At 48.8% G+C, this 15,262-nt stretch overlaps 1 protein-coding gene across 3 annotated transcripts in view; it reads left to right on the plus strand.

Annotated features, from left to right (window-relative positions):
• Nucleotides 1–15,262, plus strand: part of FAM120C (family with sequence similarity 120 member C) — a 434,870-nt gene that overhangs the window by 311,613 nt on the left and 107,995 nt on the right. For all 3 annotated transcript variants that reach the window (XM_078664559.1, XM_078664560.1, XM_078664561.1), the window contains exon 12: nt 12,704–12,913. In XM_078664559.1, coding sequence (XP_078520685.1) covers nt 12,704–12,913 — 210 coding nt within the window. The remainder of the gene's footprint in view (nt 1–12,703; nt 12,914–15,262) is intronic.

The following is a 15,262-nucleotide window of genomic DNA, read 5'->3' on the forward strand; positions in this document are numbered from 1 at the left end:
CAGCCATTCCGCAGTGGCTGTCATTCAACGATGAAAAGTCTCCTGAGACACGGCATCACTTCCTTCAAAAGAGAAGATGAGCTGCGTGTCATCAGCATAGTTGATAACCGAGATACCAAAAGATTTGATCAGCCTGACCAGAGGGCGGAGATAAAGATTGAATAAAATAGGGCTAATTGCCGACCCCTGGGGCACACCTTGCCCTACTTTTTTGATCTCAGATCTATAAGGCGGCAAGGCTACTACCTGACGTCTATCGTAAAGATAGGAAACCAGCCAGTCCCGGGCCAGGCCGGCTACCCCAATTTCCTCCAGTCTGCTGACTAGAATAGCGTGACTGACCGTATCAAACGCGGCCGACATATCGAGCAGCACTAGAAAGGCTGCCCGACCAGAGTCGACTCGCGAGCGAAGATCGTCCAGGATGACCACCAGTGCAGATTCAGTGCCGTGAGCTGGCCTGAAGCCAAACTGGGCCGGACAGATGTTTGGTGACCAACTTCTCCAGGATCTAAATGGGGAAGGGAAGCAGCGAAATTGGCCGGTAATTTGCCGAGCATGTAGGATCCAGCGTTGCCTTCTTCAAAAGAGGAGAGACCACAGCCAGTTTCCAACATTCGGGAACCCTGGCGGTGCTAAGGGACTGGCAGCAGATGGCATAGAGAGGAGGAAAGAGTTCCTCTTGGAACACCTTCCAAAATCTATGAGGCAGCGGGTCCAAGGGAGAACCCGAGGACACGCCTTTGGCCAAGAGGCAGAAATCCTCAAAGGAAGGGGAGGGAAGCTGTCCAGCCGTGCCTGTATCCCGGCTTCCTCATGAACCCCAGAGATGGCTGAAGGTGCCGAGTTCAGCCGAGGCTGGAGGGGAGGAGTAGCCGGGTCACCGAGATTGCTCAAAATAGTGGCAATCTTGTCCTCAAAGGCTGTTGCCAAAGAATCACATAAGGATTGAGAGGCCGGGATGGTATTAGTGGCACAGGCAGGATGGGAAAGATCCTTAACGATTTTAAACAAGGTCTGAGACTTATTCACTGCCTGCATCAACGTCTCCTCGAGAAACTTGGCTTTCGCGCACTTAATTTGCGCTTTATAGTCCAGCAGTGTCTGTTTAAAGAAGACTTTATCTGGCTCCAAGTACTGTTTTCTCCAGGCTCTTTCCGCCTGCTTACACCAAAGTTTCAGCTGGAGGAGATCTTTTGAATACCAAGGCCTGGCAGGTTTAGACCTATCTCTTGCATTCCGCCAGGGGGCCGATTTGTCCAGAAATTCTGTGATTTGCTGGCTTAGGCACGCATAGCTCTCCTCCACATTTCCTCCCAGGGTAAAACCCCCTGATAGTAGGATTGGTAGGCTAGAATGTTTCAGAAGCCTGGACCATTGCCTACTAAGTTTGGTGGTAACTCCCGTGGTGCCACTCCTCAAGGTGTCAGCAGGGAGAAGTAGGGTGAAATGCACAAGAGCATGGTCCGTCCAGCATTGTGCGATTATGTCCCTGATCACTACCTGACTAACATCTGCAAAAACCAGATCCAAAGCGTGACCCTTTAGGTGAGTCTGGGAGAGCACCAGCTGCTGTAGATGAATAATACAGCAAGCCTGGGTCAGGTGTCTATAGGCTGAGTCAAGGGCCCATTAGGCCACTAATTAAAAACTCCCAGAACTATTAGCCTGGCATGAGTATTGGAGAGATCATAAATAAGATCTACCAGTTCAGGTAAAGCTGACAGAGTGTTGGCAGGAGGTCTAGAACACAACAGCCCAGAGTGCAAGACACCGCCCTGACCTTTTAAGGAAAAGCCCATCAGCTCAAAACCCCGAACTTCCTTAATCTCCAAAAGTGAGAGGTCCAGTGTGTCCCTGAAAATTAGACCTAAGCCACCCCCTCTATTCCCTACACGAGGGTTATGCCTGATTCTATAACCCGGGGGGCAGGCTAGGCCCAATTCCACCACACTGTCGACTCTAGTCCATGTCTCCGCCAGGAATAACACATCTAACTCATGTGATTCAATGAGGAGAGCAGTTTCCACATGATGCTTACTAAGAGATCTAACATTAAGCAGGCCGCAGGACAGCGTCTCTAAACGGCTGGCGGTGGTATTTGAACGGCCGCTCAGTTTGGGGTGCTGATCAAATCGAGTAAGCTCATCTCTGGAATACACTAAGCGGGAACAAACAGAAGAGGCAGCATTGCCGGCCGACGATTGGGACATGTGCGCGAACGGGTACAAAGGGGCTTACCTCTGGCGCACCTCCGGCGCGCCCACGGCACGTCCGCTGCGTGCCTACGCTGCGCGCCTGAGAAGTAAGCATCTTAAATAACCGTAAGTGCGGGAGTCCTACGAGGAAAACCTCTAGCCCCACAACAAAGATGGCGCCCGTAAATCGGCACCCAACCTAGTTTCCCCCACCCAAGATGGCGGCCTGAATCGCCGCGACGCGGTGAACAGCGGGACCTAGATCGCCCTAAATCCCGCAAAATGCGGGGTGAGTAACAATTATAGTGCGAGGTCAGGAACTAATGCTAATTATTGCCCCCAGAGTAGCAAAGGTGAGAGGCAGCGCCTGTGTTAAAAAAAAAAACAGCAGCGCAATCGTGCAAGAATTAAAAAGTTAAAAGCTTAGCAGTAAGCAAAGTATGCATGCGCGCTGCGGTCAGTAAGTCTACCTGCCAGCGAAGAGAGTCCGGTTTTAAAGGCTCCTCCAGCGCGGGAGTCCTACGAGGAAATCCTCTAGCCCCACAACAAAGATGGCGCCCGTAAATCGGCACCCAACCTAGTTTCCCCCACCCAAGATGGCAAGAATATCTTAAGAAGCAATCTTTCCAGATGGTTTACCTTCAAGACATTCTGCTACTCTTAAACCCAGGGGATCATATGACCACCTTAGACTTACAGGATGCATATTTTCACATCCCCAATCATCCCTCCCACAGACAGTATCTTTGGTTTGCAGTAGCCAGAGACCATTACCAGTTCAAGGTACTGCCATTTGGCCTCAAATCAGCCCCGAAAATTTTTACAAAATGTCTGGCTCTAGTGGCAGATTTTCTAAGGAAACAGACACCAGGTGTTTCCATAGCTGGACGACTGGTTAGTCAAAGCGCCTTCACAAAGGTTGGCTCAGTCATCAACAGTGGCATGCGTGGAATTGTTTGCCAAACTGGGTCTGACTCTGAATACTGAAAAGTCATCCCTTCAACCTTCAAGGAACATCACGTTCTTGGGGGCGATTCTAGACAACACAGTAAACAAGGCATTTCCCTCCGTGGAGAGGCAACTGGGACTAATATCTCTTTCCCAGGCTTTTGCAAGAAGAAAGTATCTTTCAGTACGCCGTTACAAATCACTACTAGGAACAATGTCCTCTTGCATTCCCCTTGTTCCTTTCTGCCGATTAAAAACGCGTCCTTTACAGGAACAACTAGATCAACAATGGCGTCAAGCAGGACGGATCCTTCGACGACATGGTAAAGATCAAACCGACCATGGTCCAAGCAGCAACATGGTGAACCCAAAGACAAAACATCTCTATGGGTCTCTCCTTCCTTACCGTACCAGCATCACTGGTGATTACCACCGATGCATCCCTGGAAGGGTGGGGAGCATTCCTTCAGGACCTTCACGTCAGCGGTCGTTGCAAGTTACAAGAACAACAGCTTCACATCAATTTGCTAAGCCCAGTGGGCTTAGCAGTGCTGGCTTTTCTGCCGAGGATACAGGGATCTGCTGTACTAATCAGGACAGACTACACAACAGCGATGCATTATCTCAACAAACCGGGAGGTACAAGATCGCTTTCCCTGTCTCAGGAAGCGCAAAAAATATGGGATTGGGCTGTTCAACACAGTGTCCCTAACCGTGGAACATCTTCCAGGGGATCAGAATATCAAAGCGGACACTATGAGCAGACTAAAATCAACCTGCCACGAGTGGGAGATAAACCAGGATATCCTACAAAACGTCTTCCTAAGATGGGGAGAGCTGACAGTGGATCTCTTCGCGACAGCTCAGAACAAAAAATGCTGGTTCTTCGCAAGTTGGTGTTACCAACGGGGATCTTGGGGGAATGTGTTTTTGATGGCATGGTCAGGTGTCTTTGCTTACGCCTTCCCCCGATTCCCATCCTGCCACGCATTCTTACAAAGATGAAGATAGAACCGTGCAGGGTGATACTGATAGCTCCATGGTGCCCAGACAACACCGGTTCACGGAGCTGCTTCTAAACCAATTCACCTCCAACCGATACCGTCGCTCTTGACGATGTCCCAGGGACAAGTGCTTCATCCAGATCCCAAATCACTGCGCTTTCAACATCTAGATATTTCATCGGAATGCAGAGATATATTGTCAAAGGCCAGAGCGGAAAGTACAACCAGAACGTATAGGATGAAATGGAAGAGGTTCTGTTTATGGTGCCAACAGGTTAAGATTCACCCTTTGAACTCAGCAGCTCATGAAATTATCCCATATATTCTGCTATTGGCAAAATCTTGTTTAGCCCATGCGTTTATTAACCCCTTCGGCGCTGATGACGAGCTCAGCTCGTCATCAGTTGCGCCGCTCGCACGCTGATGACGAGCTGAGCTCGTCATGTAACGCAGCTTTTAGAAAAAAGCCGCGTAGCGCGAAAATCGCCGCAGCGCGCATGCGGTTAAAGTGCATCTCACCGCCATATCACGATATAGAAGAACATCCTCAGGACCATTGTTGTAGTCCGAAAGAATCATCAAACAATTCATGAAAGTGTTATTTCGAACCTTTCCTCTGATAAACCCTCCTCCACCTCTCTGGCAATTGAACATAGTACTATCTCAATTGATGAAACAGCCCTTCGATTCAGGCATGTGAATCTCTGAAAGCTTTCAATACTGGAGAACTACAGTTACAGGTAAGTAACTTGTTTTCGTACTCCTGATATGTAATCCCTACCCGATGTGTGTCTAGGGTGTGTGAGAGTGTGTAGCCAAGAATCCCCCCACAGGATGATCCAACCCCATTACCTGGCAGGAAAGAATGTAGGACCCCGTCTTGGTCACAAACTGGACACCTCTCATAGAGATGTTACATAGTTGCTTGCTGAAGCATCAGCATGCAGGGACCCCTCGAGGTCTGAAGTGTTTCCTCGGGCTAATCCTCGGAAATACTTATTTATTTATAATAAAAAGCATCCTTGCAACGTATATGCAATTAGCATTCTTATGGGTTTGCAGATAGCCCTTTCGCCCCGTGGATGAAGATAGAACAACACTGTACAGCGTGTGCAAAGGACTTGTACTCAGTGTTCGAAGCATCATGATAATGAAGTGCGTAGCAAAGTGTAAGCAAAGCAGTTTGTGAGAAACTAATCTAACGTCATCACGCATGTGAATATGTGCAAAGGGTTATCGTAAAATGTTATTATGCAAAAAGATGGCGATGTAAGAAATGTGCTGCGTTGCTACAGGGGTCTTGCTCAGGCACATAACACCCACTCCTCATACTAAAGGTCGACCTAAAAGATATCTAAAAACAGCAGTCCATAAAAGATTATAAAATCTAAAACCATTCTAAAGTCACCTATAAATAATCACCCTAAACAAAACATAAAAAGCAACCATCAGGCCGGTTGAATCTTCAAGCACTCAGAAAGCCAAGGTGCCCAGAGGCAAAAGAAGAGAAGAGAAAAGAAAAAAAAACATCATTTTGTTTGTTTTTGTTTGAAAACAGGCCAAATAAAACGTTCCCACAAAACGGAATAGCCTAGTTTGTGTTGAAAGTGGTGGACGCAACATTCCTGTGGTCAGCAACCACAGATGACATTCCTAAAGACGCACCCCGAAGCAGGTTTATAGAGCAAAGGTGGTCCCATCCAGTCCTCATAGCAGCCGCCGATTAAGGGCCTACATCCTGTAAGCCTTACGCAGAGATGATATCCAGTTCACTAGGAGCCAAAGCATCCCACTGTAGCTGGAGGAAAGCATTCAACAGCAATGGAAAATGCTGGGGACAAATATACCCGTGGGCCTTTAAAGGGTCCATCAGTACCTCAGTGTCCAATGATTCAACCAAGTGTGTAAAAAAGTGCCCTCTTTTTGCATGGTTGCTCCCACGTTTTGCTGAAGTTTTGGTGTACTTTGAGTGTGCCCTGGGCTCCTGCCAGGCAGGTACCCAGGGCCTATGTTCTTTCTCTAAAACTGCATTGAAGACAAAATCCAATTGGCACTCTCTGGTCACAGGTCAGCCCCTGGTAAATGATATCACAGTTACCCAGGGAACTGTGGCCAGGGAAGGCCTCTAAGGGCTGCAACACTTATTGTGCTACCCTTAGAGGCCCTGTACCTTCACACTCACGCACTGCCTTTGCAGTCTGCGTTTTTTGGTGCAGAACAAAGTGAAGAGACGGCATCTCACACATCCCTGTGTGCCATGCCTACAACCCACTGCCCTGGCCTGAATCAGGGCAAATCACATCCTGGGACGAGGTGGAAAGCTTCCTCCCCCAGGATGGGCAGGGTCCACGAAGGTGAAGCTTCAAAGGCTTGCCTCCTTTGTGCGCGTCCCCAGGCCTTTTGCTGCTCCCAGCAACTGGTCCCCACAGGTCCTAACCCCCACTTTGGGCGGCAGAACCGGCGGGAAAACTAAGTGAGGAATGGAGGTGTGCCAACCCCACTCCTCAGGTGCGGGAGGCGAGGTGAAGCACAACTCCCAGTCCATGCCATCTTGCAAATGGGGGACCCAGCCAACCAGAGTGAGGCGTATATGCCCCCCTCCCACTAGAGGGTGGCATAATAGGGGGTGTACCCACCCCAAGGAAGGGACCCATTTGTCCCAACCTTTACTGACCTGTAACACCCTAAGCCTAGTATTTAGGGGCACACCTGAACCTTGCCTCCTCAGACAAGCAACGACTAGGAGGAAAAGAAGAGAACGGACTGAACAGCTGTTCCGAAGCCAAGAAGAGGAGGACGCCCAATGAATTGGCCCCAGCCCTACCGGCCTGTCCCCACCTCGAACCTGCAGAAGCAAAAGCCCGGTGTGTCCTGCAGCCAGCAACCCCATGAACCTGCCCTGCCCTCCAAAGAAAAGACTTTGCCTCCTGTGAACACAGGATTTGTTCACCCACAGACTCCAGCTCTGGCCAAATCTGCGAGTCTGCCCCACTCTGCACCCGTCGCCCCCGGCCCGAGTGCAAGTGGCCCAACACCACGAGGAGGTCTCCTTGGTGATTTTGACCCAGGATCTTGTGATCTATGACTTGCCTCCAATCTCCCAGCGAAGCCTGCAGCCTCTTTCTGGAGGATCCCCCCCAGCCCCCCCCCCACCCGACCGCGACCGGAGCTGGTTAGAGACCTGCCCCCATGCTCACTGAACACAGCTCTTAACAACCACCATCACAGCTCACAAATCCACTTGAACCTGTGCCACTCTCACTGAACACAGCTCTCAACAAGCAGCGTCACAGCTCACAAATCCACGTGTCCTGCCTCCACTCTCACTGAACACAGCTCTCAACAAGCAGCATCACAGCTCACAAATCCACTTGACCTGCCTATAGGCTCACTGAACACAGCCCTTGCACAGGCAGCGTCACAGCTCACAAATCCACTTGACCTGCCTATAGGCTCACTGAACACAGCCCTTGAACAGGCAGCGTCACAGCTCACAAATCCACTTGACCTGCCCTCGGGCTCACTGAACACAGCCCTTGAACAGGCAGCGTCACAGCTCACAAATCCACTTGACCTGCCCTCGGGCTCACTGAACACAGCCCTTGCACAGGCAGCGTCACAGCTCACAAATCCACTTGATCTGCCCTCGGGCTCACTGAACACAGCTCTCAACAAGCAGCGTCACAGCTCACAAATCCACTTGATCTGCCCTCGGGCTTACTGAACACAGCCCTTGCACAGGCAGCGTCACAGCTCACAAATCCACTTGATCTGCCCTCGGGCTCACTGAACACAGCTCTCAACAAGCAGCGTCACAGCTCACAAATCCACTTGACCTGCCTATAGGCTCACTGAACACAGCCCTTGCACAGGCAGCGTCACAGCTCACAAATCCACTTGACCTGCCCTCGGGCTCACTGAACACAGCCCTTGCACAGGCAGCGTCACAGCTCACAAATCCACTTGACCTGCCCTCGGGCTTACTGAACACAGCCCTTGCACAGGCAGCGTCACAGCTCACAAATCCACTTGACCTGCCCTCGGGCTCACTGAACACAGCCCTTGCACAGGCAGCGTCACAGCTCACAAATCCACTTGATCTGCCCTCGGGCTCACTGAACACAGCCCTTGCACAGGCAGCGTCACAGCTCACAAATCCACTTGACCTGCCCTCGGGCTCACTGAACACAGCCCTTGCACAGGCAGCGTCACAGCTCACAAATCCACTTGACCTGCCCTCGGGCTCACTGAACACAGCCCTTGCACAGGCAGCATCACAGCTCACAAATCCACTTGATCTGCCCTCGGGCTCACTGAACACAGCCCTTGCACAGGCAGCGTCACAGCTCACAAATCCACTTGATCTGCCCTCGGGCTCACTGAACACAGCTCTCAACAAGCAGCGTCACAGCTCACAAATCCACTTGATCTGCCCTCGGGCTTACTGAACACAGCCCTTGCACAGGCAGCGTCACAGCTCACAAATCCACTTGACCTGCCCTCGGGCTCACTGAACACAGCCCTTGCACAGGCAGCGTCACAGCTCACAAATCCACTTGACCTGCCCTCGGGCTCACTGAACACAGCCCTTGCACAGGCAGCGTCACAGCTCACAAATCCACTTGATCTGCCCTCGGGCTTACTGAACACAGCCCTTGCACAGGCGGCGTCACAGCTCACAAATCCTTTTCTAAAGGCTCTGACCGCTGCATAAACTATTATCAGGCTGACCCACCTGCCAGGGGAGCCAGTGGCATAATGAAAGGTAAGGGGGCCCGTGCACACTGTCAGAGGCCCTCACCCCTGCACCCCGAGGGCTAATATTAGTCCACTGGGGGAGCATACAGTGTGTCTGAGACACCGACCTGCTGCTTTCGATTCCAGGGAGTGTGCACAGGTGCCACAGTGCCCCAAAGAAGAGTGGCCTGCCTTGGACGGATACCCGTGAACTGGAGCATTAAGCCATGCAACAATCAGCGGCAGAGACCACATGGCTTGCTGGTCACAGTGCTGGGACCCAGCAGCGCAAAGAGGGTTCCCTATTCGGGCCCACCTTTGCATGTTCTGCAGCTGGGTTAAGCAGGTGGAGTGCACCTGTGTTGAAGCCCCACGTTTCAAACAGAACACTGACGTTTGGCTCAAGCTCCCCCAGCCAATAAGTGGCTAGAGCCCAGTCACGGGCATACAGCCACTCAAGGGGCTCCAAAGGCTTTCTGACGGCAGTTGGCTGTGAGCCCCAGAGTGCCATCAGCTCATACATTTTTAGTGATTGAATGTCCACTTGTCCATAGGCACAAATAGACATTAAATCTTCTTGCCCATTCTAACGATCTACTTGGTTCGGGTGATATGATTCCCCCACCCCTGCTTCCATGTCAGGAGGCATGGAATGTGACATCCACATGCAGGGGTGCTGCTTGCATGCGTTCCGCTCCGTCACTTCCAGGGTGCTGTAGGGTTACTGCGGAGCCACATGACATCGCCTACTAACGCGCAGGAGTCCTGCCCAGAAAGATCTGTGACCCTCACCATTAATCACAAAGTGAAAATGTTATTCATTTACAAACCTGGTCATATTAACTGCTTTATCTCTTCATTGCTGGAAGTTATCTCTGGCATTACTCTAGATACTGACCCGTTAATAGTCTTGGGCAATTCTAGTCTCCAGGTCCATGACGTTTCGGACAGAATGGCCCAAGACCGCAAACACTCTTGCACGACTTTTCAGCTCAATCAGTTAGTTACTTAACCCATTTCAAGGATACTCCCACATTGGCTCTCACTGCAAAGCCATCACCAGTGGGCTTTACCAGGGCTCGTCACTGAGCCCTACGCCTTTTGACATCTGTGTGATTCCTTTTGTCACTCTTAGTTCTTTTTTTGATCTTCGCTTTTATGGTCATGTTGAGGACACTCAACGGATCCTCCTCCTTGTTGGAGGCTTGAGTTTTATATAGAGTCAGTTCTAGGATTGCCTCTGTACGCTGCTAACTGGAAGTTTTTGAACACCCTCAGGCTAAATACTGATAAAACGGAGCTCCTTAGATCGGCAATCCTTCTGCCAATTCCTCCAGCTAGTGACCTGGTGTCCTCAGCAAGGCTTCCATCCCTCTTCCTTCTGCTCGAAAGCTGTAGATTATATTTGATAACAAACTTACTTTTGAGGTTCTATCAATAATCATTCTTGCTTGTACTTCATGTTAAAGATGATCAGAAAAATCCTCCCATTACTCCCCAGCTTCTCCAGGAACACTCTGGCCCAAACATTGATTATTTCTAAGTTAGAAAGGTTTTGTTCCGTGACCTGCCCAACTACCTTCTTTCCAAGCAAAAGCTCATTTAAAATACCTTTTCCTAGGGCTCAGTAGGAAAGTAAGTGTTACCCATCTTCCTGCCCTCCCTTATGCAAATGGTGTCTGTTTAAGCCACTCAGCTTCTTCCATAAGGCTTTACATATCCGGTCCCCCTGACGGTTACCTGGCCTCTCTTTCTTCTCTTGTTACAGTCTTCTCTCCAGCACCTTAACATTTCCAAACTCAGGAAGGCTGATCTAGGCAGCCGCTCCACCTCAGTGGTCGCCATCCAAGCTGGAAGGCTCTTGTGTCGGCCATCTTTGATGAAAGCATCTTCTGCCGTTCCGCAAGGTCTTCAAAATCTACCATTGCTCTTCATACTTCTGTTGCCTTCCAGTTCCTTCAGCAATAGGACACCCCTTTTTTCAACAGGTACTGGGCACACGTATGGTTAACAATTATGATAGTACAGTAATTCGAGACAAATACGATTGACACCGGTAGTCTAGTAAAGCCAGTATGTAATGCTTTATGTAGTTCTTTTTTTCAGATTTTACATCGGTCCAGTGACATTTTTTTCACTGGACCGATCCCGCTCGACAGCTCACCAGTTACCTTTATCCTAGGTTACTTCCAGTCAGTCGTACCCGACTGCCTCGTGTGTTGGACCACTCCGTCTCCATACCCTTCTTACATCCCTTTATTTCCGTACGATCACCGGATCCACATCAAGCACCGCGCCGCTTACAGCCCTGATGAATCACAGGCAATGCCCTGTTGATGAAACACGTGTCGGCTGGCGTTTGTAAAATCTGAAAAAAAGAACTACATAAAGCATTACATACTGGCTTTACTAGACTACCGGTGTCAATCGTATTGGTCTCGAATTACTGTACTATCATAATTATTAACCATACGTGTGCCCAGTACCTGTTGAAATTTTGTATGGTGTTGAGGCATCCTACGCCTGTACACCTTTTAGAGGTTTTAGCGTTATCCTCTACACTGGCAGCACCGTCTAACCACTTCTTGTCCATCACCACATATTACAAACGCACTGTTTGAGCGCCCCTGTCCTGTATACCCCAAACCCACAGCAGATTGCACAATAGGAGACCACTTGTTGGGCTATCGAGGCGATTTACAAAATCTAATCAAGATCCAGTCTGGCTCTCAGGGGTATTCTAAAGTGGAGGAATCTGCAGTTAGATGAAGTTTCGACCAGAAACTGCGTTAATGAAAGTAAGCAACTTGTTCTTCTTTAATTTACTTTCTGTTCAAGCAGTTTGCTCATCGTCCACATAACCCCTTTCTTGAGAGTTTGATCTTTTTTTGTTTTCGTTACTTAACTCTGCCCCTGTGACCTTAGTCTTTGTGAGTAAAACAACCGATTGGGCGTCACCAGTGCCTGTGATGCTTTGCCTGGGCCTGCAGTGTCACTTTTGGTAAAACACAACCAGGGTTCAGCTTCAACTGAATCACACACTATGAAACAGAGCAGTGTGGGCCCTAGACCGACTGGCTTGGCTGTCCGGAAGTGCGCAAAATTTCTGGAATGCAAATAAAGATGCTTTAAAAAAATCACGTTATGGCTCCCTCCTCCTATATGGATCAAACAAATGTAATTGTATTATGAACTTTAGGATTGCTCTGGATTGTTGAAACTAAACTGTAAAGAAATACATTAAGTGCTTCCTCTTTAATCAAGTTTTAAGGTCCAAAAGCTCTGGCTGTCACAAGACGTTTACAAATTTACCACATCCAATCTGGCACCTGGGATAAAAGATCTTACAATATGCAGGAGCTGCAATACGCATCAAACAAATAATTTGTTACAAAATATAAAATGCTTTTATTCATGGAAATATATGTAAAAATAAGTATATTTCAGAGGCTCCGCCTAGCAGCCGGAGTTTTTTCTGAAGGTTATGATTCAGGATTTAGTTTCCCTCGCTGGTAAACTGTTGTTACTGATAAGCAACTTATCTGTTTTTCACTTAACATCCAACTTCACTTATGCACATACTCAAAAACAGGAGGAAAGTTAAGAGGATGGTGCTTTTAATTTGTCAGGTTAAAGGTTTTATTGGCTATCTTCAGGTTGAGAAAATTGTATAAAGATGCATAATTTAAAAACCAGATACAGACCATTGTAAACGTCTCTCACAGACATCTGTTCAGGATTGAGAATCACTTAATACCAGATTGCGGTCACCCAGTTTTCCTATTTGTTGTTTTCTTTTGGTTGTGTTCTTCACAGATTGAGAGGTTGGATGTCCGTGGTATTCAGCTTGCTGCCCTTTTCATGAGTGGGGTGGACACAGCCCTTTTTGCCAACGACGCCTGTGGACAGCCGGTTCCGTGGGAACACTGCTGTCCTTGGATCTATTTTGATGGAAAGCTTTTCCAGAGCAAGCTCATTCGGGCAGGGCGAGAGCGAGCACCCTTGATCGATCTCTGTGATGGACAGGTATAATGTTGAACAGTCTTTGTTGTCAATGTTTTTTATTCCTTTTGATAACCATTCTCCATGCCGGCAAAGTGCACTTAAGTAACATTTATGTCCGAGGTATATGTGGCTGTAGATACACATGCATTGCATACTCCTGCCGACTAGTGTTGGGTCCAGATGTGTGGAAGCTGTTTTTTTTCTAAGAAGTCTTTCAAGTCACGAGGTAAAGGGACTCCTCTTCTTGCCGATATTGCGCATGGGCATTGACACAATTGTTAGATTGTTTTATTTCGCGCTGTCTGGTTCGGACTTGTGTGCCTGAGCTCCGGTTCGTCCTTGTCTTGGAGCTCTTTTCGGTTCGCTCACTACCTTCCCCCTCGTCTGTGTTGTTTTCGATCACGTTTCCAGTTCTCACATATCGAGGTATACATATTTCAGTGAGTTGTATTGCTTCTACCGCAGCCCCCACAGGGCCCCGCTGTTTGGGGCCTCCATCGCGTTTTCTAAGAATAACTTGCTGGTGATGGAACGGGCGCCATTCTGTTATTGTCCTCACTGCCACGCCAAGTACCTACTGATCGACTTACACCAGGTCTGCAATCTTTGCCTGTTGCCGGAACATCGCAAAGCTGATTGCGAAGGCTTCTACTCCAAGTAAACCCTTCGAAACCATCGCGCACATAGGCTTGAGATGTCGCAGTGGAGCATTGAGAACACTCCACACATTTTCTGTCATGACCATGTCGAGCAGGAAGAACAACCTCAAATCACCGGTTGAGGAGGAAGAGGCATTCCTCCCAAAAGTAATTTCACCGTTCCATCTCAGTCTATTGAGTTGCCAGTATTCTTCTCCCAACCTCAAACAGTTGCTGAAAGAGCTCTCCATACATTAGATGTCAAAAGAGCGCTCCTCTACTATATTGATAGTACAAAGCCATTTCGTAAAACAAAACAGCATTTTGTATCCTTTTCTCCTCCACATAAAGGTAATTCCATCTCAAAAACGGGGATTGCAAGGTGGATCGTCAAGTGCATTCAAATTTGCTATCAAAGAGCAAAACTCACTCTATCCATTCCCCCTAGGGCTCATTCCACCCGTAAACTAGGGGCATCTATGGCATTTTTAGGAAACATTCCCTTAGATTATATCTGCAAAGCAGTCACATGGTCTACACCACACACATTCACAAAGCACTAATGTGTAGATGTGCAAGCAAAATAAGCTGCTGTGGGCCAGGCAATACTCAAAACACTATTCCAAACCACTGCAACAGATACTGGTACTCTCCGCTAAGGGAGAGAACTGCTATGCCATCAATGCACTAGTGTGTGGTCTGCAGCCCATATGCCTCGAACGGAAAATGCTACTTACCAGTATGCATTTGTTCTTGGCATGTAGGGCTGCAGAACCACACACGCCCACCCTCCTCCCCGGCTACCTGTGTCTGTTCCAGTATTATCTTAATTAGATACACAACACATGGACATCTCTTTCCGTTCCAGTGATATCTTAGATACACCATACATAGACATCTCTTTCTGTTCTCACACAACTCCATCATTTTCCCTAATGGCGAAAAACAATCTGAAGATATAGTCGATGCCCATGCGCACTATGCTCCAGAGGAGGAGTCACCTACCAAACAAAGACTCTTCAAGGACAACAACAAAGTGTAATCATCCGGGCCCACCACCAGATGGCAATCTATGCACTAGTGTGTGAATCTGCAGCCCCACATGCCAAGAACAGATGCATATTGGTAAGTAGCATTTTCCTTCCAGGTCAGAAGGAGCCACCTAAATGCAAAATTTAGGGGAGTTTTGGGGGAGTAACAGGTACGACCATTGGGCATTTTACCTGGGATGAATACACCCTCAATTATGCCACCCTTCTGTGGGAGGTGGCATAGTCCTAGTCCTGATTGGAGCTGTCTCCCTATCTTCAAGATCGCAGTGACAGAAAGATTTGCTTCACCTTGCCTCCCCTACCTTAGGGGTGGAGTTGCCAGAGGTGGACACAGCTCCTATTCTTCCTAGGTTAACCGCCGAAAGTGGGGGTGTAAACCCGGGGCTGCCATCCGCTAGCAGCAGGGGCAGGAGGTTGCATTACAAAGGTGGCAGGCCTTTGAAGCTTCCCTCTCGAGCACCTGTGCTGTTCCTGGGGGACGAGTTGTGACACTTTTGCAGCGTGAATCTTTCTGGATTCACTATGCTGTGCATTATTCCGCGGTCTTGTGGTTGGGTCCGGATTCGTAGTCTTTTCTTTGTTTGTTTGTTTTTTTTTTGTAGCCCAGGTGGGCGTCGGCGTCACACCCCTTTGGGTGTATTTCCGGTGACGTCGGCATGCTTCCTGCGGAAGCTCCCACT

The sequence above is a fragment of the Lissotriton helveticus genome, chromosome 10, assembly GCF_964261635.1.
Source record: "Lissotriton helveticus chromosome 10, aLisHel1.1, whole genome shotgun sequence".
In the NCBI taxonomy this organism is placed as follows: domain Eukaryota; kingdom Metazoa; phylum Chordata; class Amphibia; order Caudata; family Salamandridae; genus Lissotriton; species Lissotriton helveticus.